General features: G+C 37.7%; 1 protein-coding gene across 1 annotated transcript in view; it reads right to left on the bottom strand.

Moving 5' to 3' along the window:
- Positions 1-3,373: 3,373 nt before the first annotated feature.
- Positions 3,374-27,729, bottom strand: part of NUFIP1 (nuclear FMR1 interacting protein 1) — a 53,575-nt gene continuing 29,219 nt past the window's right edge. The window contains exons 7-10 of the mRNA XM_024230973.3: positions 21,130-21,323; positions 11,768-11,884; positions 5,801-6,033; positions 3,374-3,680 (exon numbers count right to left, since the gene is read on the bottom strand). Of these exons, the coding sequence (XP_024086741.3) occupies positions 3,564-3,680; positions 5,801-6,033; positions 11,768-11,884; positions 21,130-21,323 (661 nt within the window). The 3' untranslated portion in view covers positions 3,374-3,563. The remainder of the gene's footprint in view (positions 3,681-5,800; positions 6,034-11,767; positions 11,885-21,129; positions 21,324-27,729) is intronic.

The raw sequence follows: 27,729 nt of genomic DNA on the forward strand, positions 1-27,729 counted from the left end.
ACCGAGGAGAGCAGATCACCTGAGGTTGGGAGTTCGAGACCAGCCTAACCAATATGGAGAAACCCCGTCTCTACTAAAAATACAAAATTAGTCAGGCATGGTGGTGCATGCCTGTAATCCCAGCTACTCAGGAGGCTGAGGCAGGAGAATCGCCTGAACCCAGGAGGCAGAGGCTGTGGTGAGCCAAGATCGCACCATTGCACTCCAGCCTGGGCAACAGGAGTGAAACTCTGTCTCAAAAAAGAAAAAAAGAAAGAAAGGAAGAAAAAGAAAAGAAAAAAGAATTAGAAAGAGACAGCAATCTTTAATAAGTAAATACAAATTACTAGCAAGGCGAGGTGGCTCACACCTGTAATCCCAGCACTTTGGGCCAAGGCAGGAAGATCACTTGGGGCCAAGAATTCGAGACCAGCCTGGGCAACATAGTGAGACTCCATCTCTACAAAAAATTAAAATTAAAATTTAAAAAGTAGCCAGGCTAATAGTGGTGTGCGTGCCTGTGGTCCCAGCTAATCAGGAGGCTGAAGTGGGAGGATCACTGGAGCACCAGAGTTTGAGATTACAGTGAGCTATGGTCATGCCACTGCACTCCAGCCTGGGCAACAGAGTGAGACCCTGTCTCTAAAAAATAAAGAATTACTAAATTTAAAATGAAATAGAAGAGCTGAATAATAAGGTAATGGATATGTTCAAAGAGCGAATTAGTGGTCTGGAAGGTGATATCTGAAGAAATCTTTCAGAATAAATAGATCAAGACAAAATACAGAAGTATAGTGAAGAGGTAAGTTAATAGGTCTGACATCCACCTAAGAAAAATAATTTTAAAAATCTTATTTAAAATTGCCTTTTAGTACAAGAATGGTACAATGACTCAGATGAAAGGACCGTGGGGTAAGCAGCATGAATGACAAATGTCCCAGAGATCTAGACACAAATTGGTGAAATTTTAGGACTCCAAGCATAAAAAGAAAACCCCAAAAGTTTTTCATGAGGAAAAAATAGGTTACTTATCAATAAATAAAGAGAGGTAATCAGATTGGTGTGACTTTAATCAGCAATACTGGATAATAGCAAATGATTGTGTTATAGCTTCAAAATTCCAGAGGAAAATGATTTTGAGTCTAAAACCATAACTCAATTTAAAAAATTTTAAATTGAAGATTCAACATTTAATTACTTTAAGATATGCAGCAGCACACCAGAAAACTAATCCTGGGATGCAAGAGAAAGCAATCAGAAGAAAACAGTAAAACTCATAGTGGCCTAATAACTATTTACACATACACACCAAGATCCCAGAGATTAATCTAAAACTAAAATCGTATCTGATTACATCACAAAAAGAGGCTGAGGTGGGGAAGTGAAACAACGCTAAGGTTACTGACTTAATTGGGAGATGGATGGAAGATATGGCTACTAATTAACTCTAAACTTAAAGAAAAAAGGTAATCACTAAAGAAATAGCAATAGGTTTAATTACTTCCAAACCACTGGAGGAAAAACAAGGAGAAAAAAATAGCAAGCCAGTAAGATGACAAAATAAAAACAAGAAAGCATGAAATATAGAAAATACAAAGTAAGACAGCCAGGAATAGTCCAAATGTTTTAATAATCTCAATTAATATAAATGTATTAAATTTCCCAGAGCTGGTTTGATTAAGGAAAATAGAAGTCAATTATAGAGGATATGAGAAAAAGTAAAGTATTTCAGTTATAAAAGGCACAACTCACCAATAGTCATGTAATGCTTACATTTCAGAAATTGATTAAACGAACAATAAGATAGGAATGTAGAAGGCAGAAAGTTTGAACAATTAACAAGCTAAATCCAAACAAACCTGTACCCAAAACAGGCAAAGCACCCCTCTACCCACCCAAAACTCATAGAATATTTACAAATATTGACCATATAATTCCATAAAGTAGAAACCATACAGGCTATATTATATCTCCTTAGAAATTTTAAATACACTTGGAATCTGAAATACTCATTAAAAATAAACAATAGTCACCATAGCTAAAGACTGTCAGACATACAGCCAAGGGAGTACTCAGGAGTATTTTCAGTCCTAAATACATTCATTATCAGGAAACAAGAAAAACGGAAAATAAAACTGTTTATATAATACACCTTAAGGCAGTGTGGGGATCAACAACATCCCTGGAGATATGGTCATCAATGAAAGTAGTCCAGGAGTCCGTGAATTCATTTATTAACCATAAGCCTACAAAATGTGTATGCTAACTAGTAATAAAAGTACAAACTGGGTTATATTTTAGAATACCAACTCAGTTGTAACACTAGTTACTTCATCCTGAGTTGGCTGGGAATCACATCTTTGAATATATCAAAATTAAACAGTTCCTTGAAGTCAGACATGGCCTTATTTATTTGTATACCTTTAATATAGGCACAATAGAGGTACACAGAGTAAGCACTCAACAGTTTTATATGAATTGAATTAGTTAATGTATGAGGCAGATAATTTCCCAAAATATGGGGCTCACTGGAGGAGTAGGGTGAAACAGAAAAAACAGATCTGTATGGTGGGTACAAGGCTGGAAAACACTGGCTAAACATAATCTTCATCTCAGGTCTGTGACATCACTAGGGTCACAGGCCAGGTGTTCCAAGATTCTGGAGAGGATTTTATCAACATGGAGGAGCTATCATGTTTCTTGCTGTCAAGAAAGAAAGCTTTCTTACCTTTCTTCCTTGACAGCAAGATTCATGAACTTCAATAATCATAATGTTAGGAAAAGTTAATCTTCAACTAGAACAGACTAATTTTTTAAAAATTTAGTCCCTTTTAGCTGTATGTCAAAAGGGCAGACCAATAGCTATAGCTAGTACAATGACTAGAACACAAGCTCAAATTCCCTGGTGTTATAGGAGACAAAAAGATCTCAACAGCTTTCATTTACAATTTTTAAAAAGCTTCAATTAAGTACTTCAATTGTATCTAAACATAAACAGAGGCCCCACCTGTATTAATATTTTAAACATTCAATATTTGAGCTATGTAAGTCGTGCTAGTAGGTGAATTTAAACATGTCTTAAACAAGGAATATTTACATTTCGAAACCTTCTGATTGTATTAATTTGATCTGGTTTATTTTTAAAATATTCCCCCTTGCTACAGAACATCTTCCTTTTCAGCATTAAAAACAAAATGGCTGTATTTCTCTGCCCAACTTTGCTTAGCTGAATCAATCCTTTTAAAAGCTTTCTTCTTTACTGCTAAACTTATCTTCAATTCTTAACTGACACAACATCAGTCATTCTTACATGAGAACAATACATTAAAATAAATACAAAGAAAAAATTCTCCCGGCAAATACTAGATTCAATCCCAACAATACAGACACAGTCTTAAAAAATCAGTTATGTATTTATTTGCATAGAACCAAAGGAAAGACTTAAAATTCCAACATACATCCTACGAGGCTTACAATTTAGTTACAAATCCAGTTTTGAGGGAAAAAAGGGTTTCGTTTTCCTCTACTAACGAGGATGATACTGTTTCACATGCTTCAGTTATGTATGCTGAAACACCAGACGCCTATACATCTTTACTTTTCGCAGAATTAGTATCCAATCCAAAAAAGTCTTTTTTGATGATGTACCGAACACACTGCAAAATCACATTTCTTTCATGTCGAATGTCCGGAGCTAGAAGCTAAAACACAATTTAAAAAAAGATGAGCTGGTAAATAAATTATATCTGGGAAATACAATCTAAAATATTGCATGTACCCTCTCCATATAAAGAAGACAGAACAATAAGAAATATGTATTATATTCACTATTTTGCTAAAAAACGATGCAAGAACATGTCCTTTTAATTTACATCAAGACTATCTAGCTTTTTATTTATTTATTTATTATTTTGAGACGGAGTCTCGCTCTGTCGCCCAGGCTGGAGTGCAGTGGCGAGATCTCGGCTCACTGCAAGCTCCACCTCCCGGGTTCACGCCATTCTCCTGCCTCAGCCTCCCGAGTAGCTAGGACTACAGACGCCCGCCACCATGCCCAGCTAATTTTTTGTATTTTTAGTAGAAACGGGGTTTCACCGTGTTAGCCAGGATGGTCTCGATCTTCTGACCTCGTGATCCACCTGCCTCGGCCTCCCAAAGTGCTGGGATTACAGGCGTGAGCCACCGTGCCCGGCCAAGACTATCCAGCTTTTTAAACAGTACTAACGCTTATATTTGGAGTCCTCTCTAAGAGTATCTAGCATAGGACAGGAAAATAGGTTTAAACATCTGCAATTCTTTTTTTTTTTTTTTTTTTGAGACAGAGTTCCACTCTTGCTGCCTAGGCTGGAGTGCAATCGTGCGATCTCAGCTCACCGCAACCTCCGCCTCCCAGGTTCAAGCAATTATCCTGCCTCAGCCTCCAGAGTAGCTGGGATTACAGGCATGCACCACCACACCTGGCTAAAAAGTCTGCAATTCTTTAATCTAAAATTATGTCAAAGAGGATTGCCCAAACCCAAATTCATAAGCAGTCTAGAAATTGGTAAGTACATCTATTTACATGTAACAATGAAAATAGCAGTAAAAAATTCCAACATTCCTTGACTTTTATAACTTTCCATTTTTGTGCTTATTGTAATTAAAAGAAAGCTAAAAACCCCTGGTATTTAGAACAAGCACATAATCAAGGAATCACATGTAGTTTGCCAAAAAGGAATTTATTTTATTTTCTGATGTTATTGATAGAGTTCAGAAACATCATACAGAAACTTTCAGTGGAAAGCTCACTTAATTTACCAATTATAAGGTAACTTTTTAAAATGTAATTTGCTATATATACAAAATGGAGCGTATATTTCAGATCCATTTTAATAGGAAGCAACTGTGCTACACGTAGCACCTCAAGAGTGTAGCCACTGAACACTTTAGCTACAAAATAAGTACTTAACTTGTAAGTCAAAACCAAACAGACTTTTCACAGAATGTCAACAGTTTTATAACTTCACTAAAAAATGTAAAATACTTCTATTGCTTAGACATGAAAATCTTTGATCTTTGAACAGCTTCATGTCCACTACTGAGAACTTGAAGATGTATTGCTTCCTCTTTATAATTTGAAGAAAGCTATTAGATTTTTGAGCACATAATGCTGAGAATAAAGCCACGAATGCACAGAATAAACACAAATAAATAAAGGTATACAAGAAAAAAAATTAGCATGGTAGTGCATGCCCATAGTCCCAGCTACTTGGGAGGCTGGGACAGTAGGATCACTTGAGCCCAGGAATTTGAGGCAGCAGTGAGCTATGATCACGCCACTACACTCCAGCTTGGGTGACAAAGCAAGACCTCAACTCTAAAAAAAAAAAAAAGGTGGAGGAAGGAGGGAAGGAAGACAATCCCAGAAAATAACAAATGAGAATTGTCAGAAAACCTTAGGCTTTTCCTTTTTGTTACTGTATGGTTCTCAATAGACATTTGTACTAAAAATCTTTTTTTCCCTTCAGCTTGCCATTGTACTTTTAGCTGTGCTTTCACTGGAAAGAAAGTCAATAAACCTCAATAGATACTTCCTTACCAACTAGTGAAACCTAAATTTATTTTAAGTGGTTGTAAAAATTACATTATTCCACATTCACTGAATATACCAGCTATATGCCAAATGTAGCTGCAGAATTAAGATACAAAGTCTCCAAGGTCAATGTGTCTCTGGTAACCTTAAAACACACACACACACACACACACACACACACACCCCCCAGTGGCTCTATCTTTATGACGTGAGAACACAAAGATTAGAACCTAAAGAAAAATAATTTACCATTTCCAAGAGATATGGATGGTGTGTTCTTGGTTCGAATAACGTTTGATAGTTGTGATAATCTTTTGTCCTCTTAGGGTTTGTCTTTTCAAAACTTTTCTTTCGGTTCTCACTCTTGGCTTCTGAAAAATTTCTAACAGTTGCTTTAACACCTTGACTTGGACTCTTAGGAGCACTGCTATCAAGAACCTGGTTTTCTGCCAAAACGTCTGCTTCAGTCTTGATGGGAGTTTCTAAGTGTGATGAAAAACAAACACAAAAATAAACAAAACAAAACAAAACAGACCTTTCAAAAGCAACCAACAAATCCATAATAATCCTCCTGGCCATAATATTGTTCACTTAATAATTTAAAACCATGAAAGATTTTTGCAAGGCATTTATAATGTATTCTAGTATTTTTCAAATTGGAAGCTGTTAACTACCAAAAATTGAGGAGACTACCATGAAGAGCTACAGAAAGTGATCTCTATGAAGGAAATAATGCCAGATGGAAACTTGGATCTATACAAAGGAAGGATAAGTGCTGGAAAAAGTAAATATGTGAATAAATATAAAAGACTTTTTTTTCCTCATTGGAAAAATTTTAAAACTAAAGCAAAAATATTAAGTGTATGTGCAATTTATAACATCTATAGAAATAAAATCTATGACAACAATAGTAAAAAGGAAGGCAAAAGGAATATGTAAGTAGTATACACTGTAAAATCTTAAATTACATGTGAAGTAGATAATATCATTTGAAAGTACACTATGAAAAGTTAAGCCGCATACTATAAACTGCAGACCAACTCCTAAAAAGTAAAACAAAGAAGTTAAAAGGATGAAAGAAGATACCGAGCATATACCAATCACATGAACGCCGGAAAGGCTGTATTAATGTCAAGACAAAAAAGACTTCAGAACAGTGAACATCACCAGGGATAAAGAGGAACAGTTCATAATGCTAAAGGGGTCAATTCATCAATAAGACAAAGAATAACACCTAAGAACAGATTTTCAATATGCGTTGCAGCAAAAACTGATGGAACTGAGAAGAGAAGTAGACAAATCCATTATTATGATTGAATACTTGAACATTCCAATCTCAGTAATTAAAGAAAAATTGGACAGAAAATTCGTAGGGATACAGAATACCGCTAACAATTAACTCAAATTGACAAAGAACACCCGACCTAATACATTTTCTTGTCAAGTTCATATGAACATTCACCTTGTGTTGGGCCATAAAATAAGTATCAATACGTTGAAGAAATTGAAAGTATAGAGTTATGTTCTCTGTAACAGAATTAAACTAAAATCATTAACAGAAAACTAGCTAGAAAACCCCCAAATATTTAGAAACTAAACAACACACTTCTAAATAATCCATGAGTTAAAGAACAAATCTTAAGAGAGATTAGGAAATATTTTGAAATAAATAAAAATGAAAACATAATGTATCATATTTGTGGACTACAGCTAAAGCAGTTCATGAAAGTACATTTATGGCTTTCAATGCTTAAATTAGAAATGAGAAAAGTCTAAAATCAATTATCTAAGCTTCTACTGTAATGTGGTAGGGTCTGAGGAAAGAGGAAATACTAAAAAGTGAAAATCAGTGGATTAGAGTGAAAATCAATGACAACAGAGAAAAACCAACAAAGCCAGAAGTTGGTTCTTTGAAAAGATTAATAAAATTAATAAATGCACCAAGACTTTTTGAGAAAAAGAGAAAAAAAATCAATTAACTTGAGAAATAAAAGAGGAGCACATCATTATAGATCCTACGGATATCACAGGAAATATGAACTATATACCAAAAAATTAACAACTTATGTGAAGCAAATTCTTTTGAAAAACACAAATCATCAAAACCCACTCAAGAAGAAATAGGAAAATATGAATAGCTCTGGACCTATTAAGGAAATTTAATTCATAATTTAAAACTTTCCCAAAAACAAAATGCCAGGTTCAGAGGGCTTCACCACTGAACTCTACAAACAAGAAACAAAAAGAAAAACTGGTAGAAATCCTTCACAAACCCTTAAAAAAGAGGAGGAAATAGATCCCTACTCACACCAAATCTATTACAATAAAAGAAAACCATAGACCAATATCCCTCATGAACATGTAGGCAAAACTCCTTAATAAAATATTAGATCAAATCCATCAATGTATTAAAAGGGTAATAGACCATGACCAAGTAGATTTTATCCTGGGAATACAGGCTGGTTTGACATTTGAAAATCAATTGACATTTCACCATTATTAACAGAATAAAGGAGAAAAACCATATGAACAGTTGAAAATTCACAAATTTTAAGCTCAGAATCTTCACCTCTCCCCACTCCCCAATGGTTATACTATTTACTTACTATAAATCAGTATGATATGATGTAAAGAATTCTATTCTAGAAGTTGGGAGACAGGGTTCAATTGCCTAGACAAGAGTGGCAAAACCCATAATACTCAAACATTACATAGGACTGAATGTAGAAATTATATTTGAAAAGAAGTACAGGGACAAGTGTTAAAAGCAGACTCTGGTGCCAGACTGTTAGGTTCAAATCCTAGTTCCATCATTTACCAGCTGTGTGACCTTTGGGCAAGCTACTTATCTCTACCTAAATCTCTTCATCTATAAAATAGAGATGATAAATAAGAAAAACCAGGACACTATTTTCTATTATTTCCTTCCCCTCAAGTATCGATCACTCAATTCAGGAACACAAAGTCAAATGAATCAGAGCTTATAATTGTGAATTTTCTGCTAAGAAATGAGGACGGGGACTAACATTTATATTTTTCTCTTTCTTGAGATTTACATTTCCCAGCTAAGTATCATATATTAATGTAATGTTCACCAATTAAATTTTAAATATAGCTCATTCAGTTCTACCAAACATTTAAACACCCTTTTTGGTTTGTGGCCTTCTGAAATAGTCTTTAATTTGGAAATCTCCCCATCATAGCCAAATCAGTTTGAGGAAACATAATTTTGGGGAGTTGTAAAACTGTGCTTAAATTCTAATACACTTAAAAAAATGCTAAAATGCTAACATGCAGAATAGATATTAAACCAACCCATTTGGAAGTATTTCTTATTAAATTTGTATCTTAGTGATTCTTACAGACCCTGATGTGAGTATTACCTCTTCCTTTGCTTCAGTCTTACTTGAGGGACCCTTTCCTTGTTTAAATATCTTTCCAGAAAAATGCTATCCATGTTTAAGATTCCAAACACTCTCATGCTAATTCTTAAGTCAAGACAGATCTTAATTATGAAGACACAATTGTTAAACTCTGTTAGGAAGAAACAGATTGTTCCTATATATTTAGAATCCAGATAAATAAGCAGCCTTCCAGATACTATTTCATGGTTAAAAGACCACTTTGTTTCCTTGGTTTATTTATTTAAAACTCCCTATGTGTCAATATCCCATTCTAGAGCCCAGAATTAATACTGAAAGCTAGAAATTTGCTAGTGACCTGGATGGCTTAATAAAGCTGAATTCAAACTATATAAAATAATTCTTAAGACTTAGGAATGTGAAGCAAGGGTTTTTTCCTTAAAGCAGGACATTTTAACAATTAGTCAAAATATATTCATACAAAATCTTATATATAGTTTAACAGATAATATCATTTGTTATCTATAAGAGAAAAGTCTACGCATTACTGTGCAGGATGACAGTAAATGCCAAAGAGAGAAAGACTATAATGGAAGGCAATGAAAGTTGGCTTCTTTGGACTTTTAAGACTCCAAACCTATATGTCAGGTCTGCTACATACCAGCTTGCCAAGCTTATTCCTTTTTTTTTTTTTTTTTGAGATGGAGTTTCACTCTGTCGCCCAGGCTGGAGTGCGGTGGTGCAAACTTGGCTCACTGCAACTTCCGCCTTCTGGGTTCAAGCAATTCTCCTGCCTCAGCCTCCCAAGTAGCTGGGATTACAGATGCACCCACCACACCAGGCTAATTTTTATATTTTTAGTAGAGATGGGGTTTCATCATGTTGACCAGACTGGTCTTGAACTCCTGACCTCAGGTGATCCACCTGCTTCGGCCTCCCAAAGTGCTGGGATTGCAGGCATGAGCCACCATGCCCAACCAAGCTTATCCTTTCCATGCTTAAGGTTCTATAAAATAAAGAGGTGATCTCAAAGATCCCTTCCAGTTTCCTCCCTTTCTTCCAATTTAAAATGATGCCAGTCTCAAAATGAAGACATGAGTATAAAAATACTGTTCCATCTTAAGAAACAGAGAAGCAAGCATTAGTCCAGCCTGTTTTTATGGGATTCTGTAATTCTGGTAATAGTTTTCTTTGCTATCACCTGTTATGAATACAACTGATAAGTAGGAAATGTAATATGTGTTTAAAGAATAACTCCATCTTCATACCAACGTATGAGAAACAAGAGCACAAAAAAATGCTGTTTTTCTTAAAATTAAAATGAGGCAACCATCTGTTAAGGAATACTCTGATAAAGCCAAAGTAGCTTATATTTCAAAATTCAAGTAGCTATTAAGAAGCTACCATAGTAAGCCATGGCCCACTTAGAAAAGAAAAAACTTCCCATGTTACAGATACATATAAACATCATTTTTCATATTAAAGCCTAACGGCTCCTTATTCAACATCTTCCAAATACATAAACATTGATTATCTCTAGCCTAGTCAACATTAAAAGTGCTGCCATCTCCATCAAACTACATTTCCTTTTCTTTTTTTTTTTTTGAGCCAGAGTCTCACTGTCACCCAGGCTGGAGTACAGTGGCACAATCTCACCTCACTCAACCTCTGTCTCCTGGATTCAAGCAATTCTCCTGCCTCAGCCTCCTAGGTACTGGGACTACAGGCACGCACTGCCATGCCCGGCTAACTTTTGTATTTTTTGTAGAGATGGGGCCTCACCATGTTGGCCAGGCTGGTCTCAAACTCCTGACCTCAGGTGATCCACCCTCCTCAGCCTCCCAAAGTGTTGGGATTACAGGCGTGAGCCACTGTACCCGGCCCATCCAATTACATTTGCATCTTCTCTTCATTCTATATAAACACTTTTAGACCTGTATTCTTATCCTCAGTACAGCTCCTACTTTGATTACACATCTTGTCCTGAGACATACACATGAATTCTCTCACGGCCAGTAAAGTCTAAATAAAATGACCACACAGAGCCAGGTGTCCACAATAGTGGAACATAGATTTATTCATTAAACATATGCTGGATTATTGATATAAACCTTGGATTAAAAACTGCTACACTGCATCAGATCAAGAGCCTACTCACGGCTCTTTCAGGTAGCCCTGAAAGAGATGCTGAAGGAAATTAAACTGGTTTATCACAATTAAATTTCACAATGAAGCCTCACACGTTACCATCTGTAACATCATCTTTAAAGGTAAGACATGTATCCTGAACATTACTGACTTCTCAGAAAGACTCTTGAAAAGATTCAATTTCTTCCGACCTTTAAAATGCACAAGCTAATGTGGACAAAAGTATAAGGTTGCTGTGTTTTCCAAATGAGATAATTTATGTAAATATGCTCTAGGAAGAACAATGCCCTATATGCATTAAAAAAATTGTATCACACTCTTTGTCATAAAGGATCTCTCACCATCTACCAAAGATGCTATAAACACGTTATAACAAGGGTTCTTGAGAGCAGAGAGAAAAAAATGAATTTTCTTTTTGCCATTTCTTTTAGAATTTTCTTCAATTCTGTTAGTGGATATTTTCTCTTTTCCTTCCTATTCTTTCATTATATTGTATTTTTTGCTTTTTTATTCCCAGAGTAGCAACACATTTCTTTATTACTCCAGAGGTCCTTTAACCCATGTTAACTTTACTTCTGATTCAAATGGAAAAGGAATTTGAAAACCAAATAAAGAATGCACATCCTGGATGTTATTAATGCGCAGCATGCACCAAAGGCAAAAAGCAACAAAACAAAACCCTGTAACAACACACACCATGACTTACCTTCTGGCTCACTCTCTGACCCTGAAAGACTGCCATAGCTACTCATTAGTGAGCATAGGGCTGGTGTCACTTCCTTGGGTATCACAGAACGTTGTGGTTTCTCCTCCTTATCAGACTCTGAAGGGAAAAGAAGTCAGATTCAAAACATCTACCACCATAAAAAAGCTGACCATCCCCCACTCCCTCATTTGTTAGTGAAAATTAAGTAATTTCTGATCATTTCCTTAATCTTTCCAAAAAACTAATTCTAGGGGGCCAGAAACACTTCCCCTTGGTTTAGACATCTTCATGGGCCAAGAAACCATTTGCCCCAGAGGAGACAGTGAGGGAAAAGGAAGCTATATAGAGCTCAGTTACTTAGCATGCTTCACAGGTTATACAATCTGAGTATACTCTAATTAACTTAATTACGTAGTCTTTGCTGTTCATTTACAGGTAGTAGGAAGGCCCAAACTTTATTTAACTTCACTGGATTGGGATCACTGCCTCTGAAAATTAGGTTTAGAAATAAATGAAGTATTAAAATACCTATGCTTTTAACTGTTTTTAAGACTGCTTTTTGGGATCCAAATAATATTCAAAGCATTCTATAGGCTTAGTCAAACAGTAATGCTGAAATTAATCCACCCAAAGTTCTTTTAGAGACAGAGTCTTGCTCTGTCACACAGGCTGGAGTGCAGTGGCATAATCTCGGCTCACCACAACCTCTGCCTGCCAGGCCCAAGCAATTATCTTACCTCAGCCTCCTAAGTAGCTGGGATCACAGGCGTGTGCCACTATCCCCAGCTAATTTTTTGTATTTTTAGTAGAGATGGGGTTTCACCATGTTGGCCAGGCTGGTCTCAAACTCCTGGCCTCAAGTTGATCAGCTTGCCTTGGCCTCCCAAAGTGTTGGGATTACAGGTGTGAGCCACTGTGACCAGCCCACCCAAAGTTTTTATTATTTAAAACTTCTAAGAACTTAAATAAACAAGGCAACCATGAGAATTTACCAAGCATAATACTAAAGTGCCTGCCAAATGTAAAGTGTTTGATCCAGGCCCAGCAAGCCTAGTTGTAGCCCCAGGACACCACCTATTACATTTCTTTTTGGCAGCTCTAAAAATCTATTAACTCTATTCTAGACAACCAATAAAAATAAGGCCTCATTGAAGACAATAAGTAATTTGTCTATTTAATTAACCAACTCAACCCAAAACCAATATAAAATGTTTCAAGACTAAGCATTTAATGTTCACCAAGTCAGTCTAGGGGAAACCAAAGCATGCCAGTAGGAAATGGGAATATCTTTCTATGTGAATGTTCAACTGCCACCTTCTGCTGGATGAAGCTAAATCCTCTCTCCTCACTACACACCATCACACCTATAAAAGTACTCCTTGTCAATTTTAAGCTAAATTACCTTTTCTCCTTGATTAATAAAGGGAAAGGAAAGTATGAAGTTTATGTGAATTACTAGTAGATTAAGCAGAAATCCACCACAGTGTTGGTATGGAGACTTTCCATTCATTGGTTGAATGATGAAAGACCAAACTGTAGCATTTATTTCCAAGACTCAAAGAGAGGTAACAAAAAGTACAGTAATACTTGAATATTATGCTCTTCAAAAGCATGATCTGACCTAATCCTTATGAGGTATGTGATGAGTGATGAAATAAAAATCCAGAGAATTTGAGTAACTTTTCCTTAAGATAACTAAATCAGTTGGGTCAAATTTAAAGCCTGGCTATCTGACTCCAAATCCAAATTGTTATCAGTGAGCTAGAATGCTTCCCACAGACAAATAAAGTCTTCTTAAAATGAAGCCATCCTATCAAAGTGTTTTTATGGTCCACAATAATGCTAATAATGTCTCCCAGTTATAGCTCCATTTCTTTCCTCCCTTTTATAGTAAAACTCCAAACAGTTATTTGATATGCAATCATACCTTGGAGATATTGTGGATTTGGTTCCAGACCACTGCAATCAAATGAATATGGCAATAAAGCAAGTCACACAAATTTTCTGGTTTCTCAGGGCATATAAAAGTTATGTTTACACTACACTGCAGCATATGAGGTGTGCAATAGCATTATGTCTTAAAAAATGTACCTTAATTTAAAAATATTTCATTGCTAAAAAATGCTAAAACTCATCTGAGACTTCAGGAGGTTGTGATATTTTTGCTGATGGAGGGTATTTTCTTGATGTTGCTGGCTGCTGACTGATGAGGGTTGTAGTCACTAAAGGCTGGGGTGACTGTGGCAGTCTCTCTGCCTTGACTGCTATTCCCTTAGGTATCAGCCCCGCATTTCATTCAGATGTCTTAACGTCACCTTATCAGAGATGCTTTTACTGATCACTTCAGATAAAAGCGCATATCCCCTTTTTCTGACCACCATTCTCTATTATTTTACTCAGCTTCAATCATCTTTATAATTGTTTTTTTGTTTTTGTTTTTGTTTGAGACGGAGTTTCACTCTGCTGCCCAGGCTGGAGTGCAGTGCATTCTACCTCCTGAGTTCAAGCGATTCTCCCCTTAGCCTCCTAAGCAGCTGGAATTACAGGCACTTGCCACCACACCGGGCTAATTTTTGTATTTTTAGTTGAGACGGGGTTTCACCATGTCGGCCAGGCTGGTCTCGAACTCCTTACCTCAAGTGATCTGCCCACCTTGGCCTTCCAAAGTGCTGGGATTACAGGCGTGAGCCACTATGCCCAGCTCCCACATTTTCTGTATTACTTTTATAATCAGAAAATAACAGAAAAAAATTAAAACACAGGGAAATTGACTCTGGAAAACTGTATTCTTCACAATCCAATTCATGAAGCCAAGGGCAAGGCTTTAATGTCCTTTCCCTGCTCCCTTCTTTTTTAAACTTTGTATTTTGAAACAATTTTGGATTTATATAAATGTTGCAAAGATAGTACAGAGTCTCCATATATCCTTCATCCAGCTTCCCTAATGTTACCATCTGACATAACCAAAGTACTTTATGATAGCTAAGAAGTTAACACTGGTACCACGCTAGTATTTAAACTACAGACTGTAATGTAATTTCACCAGCTTTTCCACTAACGTCCTTTTTTCTGTTCCAGGATACAATCTGCTATACTACATTGCATTCAGTTGTCATGACTCCTTAATCTTCTCTAAATCTGTGACAGTTTCTCAGTCTTTCCTTGTTTTTCATGAACTTGATACTCTGAAGATTATTGTCAGGTGTTTTTAGAATGTCCCTCAGTTTGGGTCTGTCTGACATTTTTGAAGATTAGACTGAGGCTATGGATTTTGGGGAGGAATACCACAGAGATGTGCCCTTCTCATCACAACCCAGGTCCATGATATCAGTAGGACTTATTACTGGTAATGTTGACCTTGACCACTTGATGGTCTGCCTGCTTTCTCTATTACAAAGTTACTATTTTTCTCTTTCATTATTCTATTTCTTGAAATGAGCTACTAAGTTTAGCTCACACTCCAGGGAAGAAGAATTAAGCTTCAACTCTAAAGTAAGGAATATCAAAGAATTTTGGACATATGTTAAAACCATGGTAATTAATAATTATTGTAATTAATAAATATTTTGGGAGGAGATATTTTGAGGCTATAACAAATATTGTTTCATTTTAATGTTTCACCACTAATTTTACCATTCATCAGTGGATCTTGCCAAAAACAATTATTACTGTGGTGCTCTAATGCTGACTTGCTATTTCTCTCATTTCTTCTACATTTAATAATTAGAATTATTTTGTAAGAAAGACTTATCTCTCCTCCCCCACATTTATTTATTTATTTATTTAGGCACTCATATCAGTATAGACTCATGGGTATTTATTCTATTCTGAGGGTTATAATTTATTATTATTTATTTTGTGGCACCAATTGTTCCAACTTTGGCCCTTGGGAACTCTTTCTAGTATCCTTCTGACATACCCACATCTTCACATTTTTTGAGCATTTTCTTACTTTCTGGTGCTATGAGATGCTCTAGGTTCAGCTTATATTTTCCTTGTCCCAACCCCAGAATCAGCCATTTCTCCAACAGGCTGTGGTTCCTTTACCTGGAGAATAGTATTTGGAAACCACAATTAGAGTGCTAGGTGTACTTGTTCCTAGGAGTGTCAAAGCTCACTATACTTGACTTATCTAAAGGGTAAGTTACAAATTCACACAAATAAACAACTCTTTCCCTATTTTTTCTTCTCCACTCAGTTAAATGTTTAAGGGACAAACCACATGTAATAACACTGAAAAATACTGTCCTTTTGGCACTCTCAGAACATCTCCTACAATAATTTTTCATCTTAAAAAAAAAAGAAAGAAAAGTCCCTGGGATCTACCTAGTAATTCTAATGCAGGCATTTTTAGCACCTATCGGGAAAGACTATGCTGAAGGCATTGTACTGGCTGACAAACACTCAAGAAACTTCATTTTATAAAAACAGCTAAAACATCTTTCTAAACTGAAAATACCAGTATAGAGATAGCAGCAATTGATCTGATAGAACCAGACTTTAGCATTTTTATAAAATACGAGCTCAAACAATTTCTCTTACCATTAAAACATTAGCGACACTTTTCTTAGGGTAAATCTCACCTCTCTCTCTCGTATATACACATCATGTTCCCACCATCCCCCCCCACCAAAAAATCTAATGCAATGATCTAAAAGTTATTCTTAGATTATGAGTTTCTGGAAGGCAGGGAGACTCCTTTGAAATCCTCGGCATTGTAGTGAATTACAATGCTGGGTAAGCCAAACGCAGGACCTTATAAATCCCCACTCAAAGGAAAGCAGCAAAATAACATTGCCCTTTGAATGCCTTGTCCACTCTAAACACCAGCTGTAAAAGCTTCCTATCTGGCTTCTTTCTGTAACTTATTTCTTTACTTACTTCTCCGTACCCCCCGCCCACCAACCCCCATCCCACGATTTCCTATTGCCTTTATGGAGCAAAGCACAATTATATGCTCTAGCCCAAGATTTGCAATTAAGTATTCTTTAAAAAATGCAATATATTTTCAAAGTCACCCTCAAAAATAGGGACTTTGCTTTATAGTCTCCAACTCTCAAAGAAGACAGTTACCAATGGGTATCCATGACACCTGATGTGCTGGGCCAGCTTATTTTCTTATTTTAATGCCTACCTTTAAAACAACCTGGGTTATGTGAGTGCATAGTTAGACTTATGTCCCAGTGTTCTATGACAATAGCTATATTTCAACAAATGATTAATAAGTTGGGTTGCCTTTGTCTTGTGGATACTGAGGCACTTCAGTCACAGATGCTCAATGCCACCTTACTGACCCGCTTTCTTCCTAGCTGAAACAACTGACTTACTGTTTAAAACTACAGGCTAAGAAAGCCATAAACTTGTTGCATATATATTTAAACAATGGCAACAAAATGAATTGTATGCTAACTAATGAGATACCAAAATAAACAAAGAAAAAACAATCCTTAAGTTAGGCCAGTCAGCAGAATACACAAGGAAATAAAAAAATATGCTAGTAAGGAAATCTAATGACAGACAATAAGCCACACTCAAAACTGATCGATTGGGAGACTTCTTTAAATAAAAGGCTTTCCCATCAAAACAATGTCAATTCTCAATTCAAAGTAGCTGCACAATTACTGAGAGTACACATGGCACCAAACACAATAAAGAAAAGGTGAACCCAGGCAATGATTTTCCAAGCATGATCTGAAAGTTATGAAGATCCTCTAAAACTTGAATCTTGTTTAAAATGTGAGTGCTGATGTCTGGATTAAGTTCTGAGCCAGAAAAAGGCAAAAAATGGAAGCAATAGGGAGAACTTTATTATTAAAGTGAGCTAGTGCTGAAAAGTATCAACTGCCATATGAGAACAGTGGGTCATGTTATCACAATGCTGGCGGCTGGCCTGCCACTGACAACTTGAATAACCAGATTTTAAGGTTGGCTGGCTCTTGCCCAAGGTAAGAGAAGCTGCCTCCAAACAAGTGGAAAACACGTATTGGAGAGTGGAGAATATTTAGAGCAGGGGTGTCCAGTCTTTTGGCCTCCCTGGGCCACACTGGAAGAATTGTCTTGGGCCACACATAAAATACACTAAGAACAGCTGATGAGCTTAAAAAAAAAATCACACAAAAGAATCTCATATTTTAAGGAAATTTACAAATTTTTGTTGGGCTGCATTCAAAGCCATCCTTGGCTGCATGTGGCCTGTGGGCCATGGTTTGGACAAGCCTGACTTAGGACATATGAAAACAGGGGGATAGACTGTCCGTAGCGATACCTGCAGTGAAAAGTTAAAGAACCTATGGCCTAAAACAATGGTCCCCAGCCTTTCTGGCACGAGGGACCAGTTTTGTGGAAGACAATTTTTCCAAGGACAGAGGGTGGGGGGTGGATTGGGGATGGTTTCAGGATGATTCAGCACATTCCATTTATTGTGTACTTTATCTTACTATTACATTGTAATATATAAAATAATTGTACAATGCACCATAATGTAGAATCAGTGGGAGCCCTGAGCTTGTTTTCCTGCAACTAGACAGTCCCATCTTGGGATGATGGGAGACAGCAACAGATAATCAGGCATTAGATTCTCATAAGGAGCACACAACCTAAATCCCTCATGTGCACAGTTCACAATAGGGTTAACGCTCCTATGAGAATCTAATGCTGCTGCTGATCTGACAGGAGGCGGAGCTCACAGGTAGTGAGACAGGCAAAAGGGAATGGGTGTAAATACAGATGAAGCCATGCTTGCTCGTTGCTCCCCGCCTCCCCATCCCCGCTCCCCGCTGGGGTTCCTAACAGGCTAAGGAACTGTACCGGGTACCAGTCTGTGCCCAGGGGTTAAGAACCCCTTGTCTAAAACAGATTTGGAAAATGTCAAAGTCCAGAGGAAATCCCAGGTAAAGGATAAGGTGAATTTAAATGACAGCTTTCCTACAAACTTAAGCTACCATAATTTGATCATTGGCATTGTGATTTCCTTGGTTATAATACAATATTATAAAAATTAATAAATTTTTAAATATTCAAAATTATAAATTTGTAGTTTATATGGGTAATTTTTATATTCAAGATATATGTTCTCATCTTTGACACTCGAAACAGGCATGTTCCCATCCTTGACCCTCATTATAGGTAAGGGTCTGAACATTTAAACCAAAACAAAATTATTTGAGATTTCTCTTTCTTTCTTTTTTTTTTTTGAGACCGAGTTTTGCTCTTGTTGCCCAGGCTTGAGCACAATGGTGCGATCTCAGCTCACTGCAACCTCCACCTTATGGGTTCAAGCGATTCTCCGGCCTCAGCCTCCCAAGTAGCTGGGATTACAGGCATGTACCATCACACCCAGCTAATTTTTGTATTTTTAGTAGAGACGGGGTTTCGTCATGTTGGCCAGGCTGGTCTTGAACTCCTGACTTCAGTTGATCCACCTGCCTCAGCTTCCCAAAGTGCTGCAATTACAAGGCGTGAGCCACCGTGCCCAGCCTGAGATCTCTCTTTCAACTGCTCCTCAGAAGCCAACTGAATTATTTCTACCAATAAGGATGAGAGGATTTACCACTGTTTCTCATGTCTAAGGCATCTACTGAGGACTAAGACAGGCTTAAATAGAAGCAAGATACAATCGTCTTTTAGTTGGTGTTTTACCAGATTAGTATATATTGAAATACTTTTTACTTTTTTTTTAAAAAAAAAAAAGGGAAAACAGAATTAATCATCTACCAAAGCTAAGTTAACAAAATGAAGAACAACAAAGACTATCCAATATCAGTCTTAGAGTCCTTCAAGTGTTCATTTAGAAAACTGCACAAAGTAAAAGAATTACATAATTTTCAAATTAGTAACTTACTGATTATAATGGTAGTCTTCACATTTGTGTTTTAAGTGTTTTAATGACATAAAAGCTTATATTTGAGTACAGATGGTCTTTTGTCATCAAGGCCTCACATTACAAGTCTGAAGAAGCATGTGAGCTCTCTCTAAAATTTTTTGAAAGAAAACAAACAAAAAATCAGTGCCCAAGAGTAAACTCAGCACTGGCTCAAAATATCATCTGCCTTTTTCTTGCTCTCTCTCACATCTCAACGATCCTAGACTCAAACAGTACTTTTTTTTACACAAATTCAGACTTCATATTTAGAGGATGTGTAGTGTACTGGCGGAGTGAGACTCATATGTTCAAATTCTCATTCTTCCACTAATGAGCAGAATGACTAAGATAAACTATTAGGTTGATGCAAAAGTAACTGCATTTTTTACTATTACTTTCAATGGCATAAACATACTTAGTCTCTATGTTCCTCATTTCTAAAATGGAAACAGTAATGGTATATGTGTAAAAGGCTGTCATAAGAAGACTTCATCTATATAAAGCATATAGAACTCAGTAAGTGCCTTATTCAATAAGTGTTAGTTGATATTAATTTATCATCATTAATGTTATTAAATTTTATCTTCTACTTAGCCTAATGTTCCCTTATGCAATGATCTTTTTCCATCCTAATTCAGTCAACGAATTAGTTATCCTCTCTTTTCTTGCCATTCGTAAGTTCAAAAACTTGCCATGTGATTATCACAGAAGCCAACATCATCCAAGCTAAACAGCCTACAATCAAATCTACAATGTCACTAATGTCAGTTCACTCACTAATAATCTTTGGGTATTTCTTTGCAGTACAAAGCATATGCAATTAGATAAAGCCTCACAATGTTACTGGAGAAAAAGGTAGTAAAAATATTTACATATACATTTCATTTCTCAGGAAGAGAAATGGAGTCTCAAAGGCTAAATGATATCTATATGTGACAGCAGCATTTTAATGCTTTTATTTTTCAACTAATAACCAAGTTAACTAGCCCTATACGTTTTAGAGGAAATTCAAGGACAAACATATATAAATATAATCTATGCTCTGAAGAAGAACAGTACTAATCAAACATAATGAATTAGTATTTTCTGCCCGAGATCATGCTCATGCTCAGTAGCATAAAGTATACTGACTTCCATTAGAATTGCTGCTTTATAGGTAAAGGGAAAATCCACATATTTGGGCAAATTTGAATCTACAGCATTAATACATTCAAAACAATCTTAAGAAATTTCTAAGATTACATCATACTAATGAAAATTATCCAGCAAATACAGTCTTTCTCCTATAGCCTCCCTGCCCCATGTACCCACCCAAGACTCAGAAAAGATGTTCTGAAATGACATTTTAAACAAGATGCTCCTATTAAAAACAAAAACAAAAGCATCATTCTGCACTGTTATACATTTGATATTAAACTTTCCACAAACAAGGCTGTGAATAATCAACTTCAGCATCATTGTCTATACACTTATAAATACGTTATTTTCCTGTTTAGCTTACCAGAATCACTGTTTATCAAAACACTAAGAGGATCTGCATTTGCCTCAGGTGGACCTTCTGGCTTCAAATCACACAAGTGATTGCCTGATCCAGTGACTGCTCTCTGTCTAGAATTGTCGTTTTTCCATTTGTGATTCTTGCCAGGACTTCTGATCTTTGCCATTTGTGAATGTCTGGACATCCCCTTCATCTTGCTGGAGTAAGAAAATTGCAATTTTTAATATAAAAGGCACTGACCTTCCAAGAAAATTTTGAAAAAGACTACTAGATACAAAAGAAACCTAGTTGTAAAATTGATCACTTGTAGCCTAGTACATTAAAGAGACCAAAATAAAACAAATTCCAGTGACTTTCAAAGACAGGGAAGCCTATGATACAACTTTAGAAGGACAGTACCCCACAATATACCACACCTTATTGATGCTATGCTGCAAATTTCTACCCATATTGTTATCCCTCTGAAATTGGGATGCGTTGTATTATCATTAAAGGCCAACTGGTTTTGGAGCCAAGATGGCCGAATAGCAACAGCTCCGGTCTACAGCTCCCAGCGTGAGTGACGCAGAAGACGGGTGATTTCTGCATTTCCATCTGAGGTACCGGGTTCATCTCACCAGGGAGTGCCAGACAGTGGGCGCAGGACAGTGGGTGCAGAGCACCGAGCGCCAGCCGAAGCAGGGCGAGGCATCGCCTCACTCGGGAAGCCCAAGGAGTCAGGGAGTTCCCTTTCCTGGTCAAGGAAAGGGGCGACAGACGGCACCTGGAAAATCGGGCCACTCCCACCCGATTACTGCGCTTTTCCGACGGGCTTAGGAAACGGCGCACCAGGAGATTATATCCCGCACCTGGCTCGGAGGGTCCTTGGCCAAGGAGTCTCGCTGATTGCTAGCACAGCAGTCTGAGATCAAACTGCAAGGCGGCAGCGAGCCTGGGGGTGGGGCGCCCGCCATTGCCCAGGCTCGCTTAAGTAAACAAAGCAGCCGGGAAGCTCGAACTGGGTGGAGCCCACCAAAGCTCAGGGAGGCCTGCCTGCCTCTGTAGGCTCCACCTCTGGGGGCAGGGCACAGACAAACAAAAAGACAGCAGCAACCTCTGCAGACTTAAATGTCCCTGTCTGACAGCTTTGAGGAGAGCAGTGGTTCTCCCAGCACGCAGCTGGAGATCTGAGAACGGGCAGACTGCCTCCTCAAGTGCGTTCCTGACCCCTGAACCCCGAGCAGCCTAACTGGGAGGCACCCCCTAGTAGGGGCAGACTGACACCTCACACGGCCAGGTACTCCTCTGAGACAAAACTTCCAGAGGAACAATCACAGCAGCATTCGCGGATCACGAAAATCCGCGGTTCTGCAGATACCGCTGCTGATACCCAGGCAAACAGGGTCTGGAGTGGACCTCTAGCAAACTCCAACAGACCTGCAGCTGAGGGTCCTGTCTGTTAGAAGGAAAACTAACAAACAGAAAGGACATCCACACCAAAAACCCATCTGTACATCACCATCATCAAAGACCAAAAGTAGATAAAACCACAAAGATGGGGAAAAAACAGAGCAGAAAAACTGGAAACTCTAAAAAGCAGAGCGCCTCTCCTCCTCCAAAGGAACGTGGTTCCTCACCAGCAACAGAACACAGCTGGACGGAGAATGACTTTGACGAGTTGAGAGAAGAAGGCTGCAGACGATCAAACTACTCCGAGCTACAGGAGGAAATTCAAACCAAAGGCAAAGAAGTTGAAAACTTTGAAAAAAATTTAGACGAATGTATAAGTAGAATAACCAATACAGAGAAGTGCTTAAAGGAACTGATGGAGCTGAAAGCCAAGGCTCGAGAACTATGTGAAGAATGCAGAAGCCTCAGGAGCCCATGCGATCAACTGGAAGAAAGGGTATCAGTGATGGGAGATGAAATGAATGAAATGAAGAGAGAAGGGAAGTTTAGAGAAAAAAGAATAAAAAGAAATGAACAAAGCCTCCAAGAAATATGGGACTATGTGAAAAGACCAAATCTGCGTCTGATTGGTGTACCTGAAAGTGACGGGGAGAATGGAACCAAGTTGAAAAACACACTGCAGGATATTATCCAGGAGAACTTCCCCAATCTAGCAAGGCAGGCCAACATTCAGATTCAGGAAATACAGAGAACGCCACAAAGATACTCCTCGAGAAGAGCAACTCCAAGACACATAATTGTCAGATTCACCAAAGTTGAAATGAAGGAAAAAATGTTAAGGGCAGCCAGAGAGAAAGGTCGGGTTACCCACAAAGGGAAGCCCATCAGACTAACAGCGGATCTCTCAGCAGAAACTCTACAAGCCAGAAGAGAGTGGGGGCCAATATTCAACATTCTTAAAGAAAAGAATTTTCAACCCAGAATTTCATATCCAGCCAAACTAAGCTTCATAAGTGAAGGAGAAATAAAATACCTTACAGACAAGCAAATGCTGAGAGATTTTGTCACCATCAGGCCTGCCCTAAAAGAGCTCCTGAAGGAAGCACTAAACATGGAAAGGCACAACCGGTACCAGCCGCTGCAAAATCATGCCAAAATGTAAAGACCGTCGAGACTAGGAAGACACTGCCTCAACTAACGAGCAAAATAACCAGCTAACATCATAATGACAGGATCAGATTCACACTTAACTATATTAACTTTAAATGTAAATGGACTAAATGCTCCAATTAAAAGACACAGACTGGCAAATTGGATAGTCAAGACCCATCAGTGTGCTGTATTCAGGAAACCCATCTCACGTGCAGAGACATACATAGGCTCAAAATAAAAGGATGGAGGAAGATCTACCAAGCAAATGGAAAACAAAAAAAGGCAGGGGTTGCAATCCTAGTCTCTGATAAAACAGACTTTAAACCAACAAAGATCAAAAGAGACAAAGAAGGCCATTACATAATGGTAAAAGGATCAATTCAAAAAGAAGAGCTAACTATCCTAAATATATATGCATCCAATACAGGAGCACCCAGATTCATAAAGCAAGTCCTGAGTGACCTACAAAGAGACTTAGACTCTCACACAATAATAATGGGAGACTTTAACACTCCACTGTCAACATTAGACAGATCAATGAGACAGAAAGTTAACAAGGATACCCAGGAATTGAACTCAGCTCTGCACCAAGCAGACCTAATAGACATCTACAGAACTCTCCACCCCAATTCAACAGAATATACATTTTTTTCAGCACCACACCACACCTATTCCAAAATTGACCACATAGTTGGAAGTAAAGCTCTCCTCAGCAAATGTAAAAGAGCAGAAATTATAACAAAGTGTCTCTCAGACCACAGTGCAATCAAACTAGAACTCAGGATTAAGAAACTCACTCAAAACTGCTCAACTACATGGAAACTGAACAACCTGCTCCTGAATGACTACTGGGTACATAACGAAATGAAGGCAGAAATAAAGATGTTCTTTGAAACCAACGAGAACAAAGACACAACATACCAGAATCTCTGGGACACATTCAAAGCAGTGTGTAGAGGGAAATTTATAGCACTAAATGCCCACAAGAGAAAGCAGGAAAGATCCAAAATTGACACCCTAACATCACAATTAAAAGAACTAGAAAAGCAAGAGCAAACACATTCAAAAGCTAGCAGAAGGCAAGAAATAACTAAAATCAGAGCAGAACTGAAGGAAATAGAGACAAAAAACACCCTTCAAAAAATTAATGAATCCAGGAGCTGGTTTTTTGAAAGGATCAACAAAATTGATAGACCGCTAGCAAGACTAATAAAGAAAAAAAGAGAGAAGAATCAAATAGACGCAATAAAAAATGATAAAGGGAATATCACCACAGATCCCACAGAAATACAAACTACCATCAGAGAATACTACAAACACCTCTACGCAAATAAACTACAAAATCTAGAAAAAATGGATAAATTCCTTGACACATACACTCTCCCAAGACTAAACCAGGAAGAAGTTGAATCTCTGAATAGACCAATAACAGGAGCTGAAATTGTGGCAATAATCAATAGCTTACCAACCAAAAGGAGCCCAGGACCAGATGGATTCACAGCCGAATTCTACCAGAGGTACAAGGAGGAACTGGTACCATTCCTTCTGAAACTATTCCAATCAATAGAAAAAGAAGGAATCCTCCCTAACTCATTTTATGAGGCCAGCATCATCCTGATACCAAAGCCAGATAGAGACACAACCAAAAAAGAGAATTTTAGACCAATATCCTTGATGAACATTGATGCAAAAATCCTCAATAAAATACTGGCAAACAGAATCCAGGAGCACATCAAAAAGCTTGTCCACCATGATCAAATGGGCTTCATCCCTGGGATGCAAGTCTGGTTCAATATACGCAAATCAATAAATGTAATCCAGCATATAAACAGAACCAAAGACAAAAACCACATGATTATCTCAATAGATGCAGAAAAGGCCTTTGACAAAATTCAACAACCCTTCATGCTAAAAACTCTCAATAAATTAGGTATTGATGGGATGTATCTCAAAATAATAAGAGCTATCTATGACAAACGCACAGCCAATATCATACTGAATGGGCAAAAACTGGAAGCATTCCCTTTGAAAACTGGCACAAGACAGGGATGCCCTCTCTCACCACTCCTATTCAACATAGTGTTGGAAGTTCTGACCAGGGCAATTAGGCAGGAGAAGGAAATAAAGGGTATTCAATCAGGAAAAGAGGAAGTCAAATTGTCCCTGTTTGCAGATGACATGATTGTATATCCAGAAAACCCCACTGTCTCAGCCCAAAATCTCCTTAAGCTGATAAGCAACTTCAGCAAAGTCTCAGGATACAAAATCAATGTACAAAAATCACAAGCATTCTTATACACCAATAACAGACAAACAGAAAGCCAAATCATGAGTGAACTCCCATTTACAACTGCTTCAAAGAGAATAAAATACTTAGGAATCCAACTTACAAGGGACGTGAAGGACCTCCTCAAGGAGAACTACAAACCACTGCTCAATGAAATAAAAGAGGATACAAAGAAATGGAAGAACATTCCATGCTCATGGGTAGGAAGAATCAATATCGTGAAAATGGCCATACTGCCCAAGGTAATTTATAGATTCAATGCCATCCCCATCAAGCTACCAATGACTTTCTTCACAGAATTGGAAAAAACTACTTTAAAGTTCATAGGGAACCAAAAAAGAGCCTGCATCGCCAAGTCAATCCTAAGCCAAAAGAACAAAGCTGGAGGCATCATGCTACCTGACTTCAAACTATACTACAAGGCTACAGTAACCAAAACAGCATGGTACTGGTACCAAAACAGAGATATAGATCAATGGAACAGAACAGAGCCCTCAGAAATAACGCCGCATATCTACAACTATCTGATCTTTGACAAACCTGAGAAAAACAAGCAATGGGGAAAGGATTCCCTATTTGATAAATGGTGCTGGGAAAACTGGCTAGCCATATGGAGAAAGCTGAAACTGGACCCCTTCCTTACACCTTATCAAAAATTAATTCAAGATGGATTAAAGACTTAAACGTTAAACCTAAAACCATAAAAACCCTAGAAGAAAACCTAGGGATTACCATTCAGAACATAGGCATGGGCAAGGACTTCATGTCTAAAACACCAAAAGCAATGGCAACAAAAGCCAAAACTGACAAATGGGATCTAATTAAACTAAAGAGCTTCTGCACAGCAAAAGAAACTACCATCAGAGTGAACAGGCAACCTACAAAATGGGAGAAAATTTTCGCAACCTACTCATCTGACAAAGGGCTAATATCCAGAATCTACCATGAACTCAATCAAATTTACAAGAAAAAAACAAACAACCCCATCAAAAAGTGGGCAAAGGATATGAACAGACACTTCTCAAAAGAAGACATTTATGCAGCCAAAAGACACATGAAAAAATGCTCATCGTCACTGGCCATCAGAGAAATGCAAATCAAAACCACAATGAGATACCATCTCACACCAGTTAGAATGGCAGTCATTAAAAAGTCAGGAAACAACAGGTGCTGGAGAGGATGTGGAGAAAGAGGAACACTTTTACACTGTTGGTGGGACTGTAAACTAGTTCAACCATTGTGGAAGTCAGTGTGGCGATTCCTCAGGGATCTAGAACTAGAAATACCATTTGACCCAGCCATCTCATTATTGGGTATATACCCAAAGGACTATAAATCATGCTGCTATAAAGACACATGCACACGTATGTTTACTGCGGCACTATTCACAATAGCAAAGACTTGGAACCAGCCCAAATGTCCAACAATGATAGACTGGATTAAGAAAATGTGGCACATATATACCATGGAATACTATGCAGCCATAAAAAATGATGAGTTCATGTCCTTTCTAGGGACATGGATGAAAATGGAAATCATCATTCTCAGTAAACTGTCGCAAGGACAAAAAACCAAACACCACATGTTCTCACTCATAGATGGGAATTGAACAATGAGAACACATGGACACAGGAAGGGGAACATCACACTCTGGGGACTGCTGTGGGGTGGGGGGAGGGGGGAGGGATAGCATTAGGAGATATACCTAATGCTAAATGACGAATTAATGGGTGCAGCACACCAGCATGGCACATATATACATATGTAACTAACCT

The sequence above is a fragment of the Pongo abelii genome, chromosome 14 (genome assembly GCF_028885655.2).
Source record: "Pongo abelii isolate AG06213 chromosome 14, NHGRI_mPonAbe1-v2.0_pri, whole genome shotgun sequence".
Classification (NCBI taxonomy): domain Eukaryota; kingdom Metazoa; phylum Chordata; class Mammalia; order Primates; family Hominidae; genus Pongo; species Pongo abelii.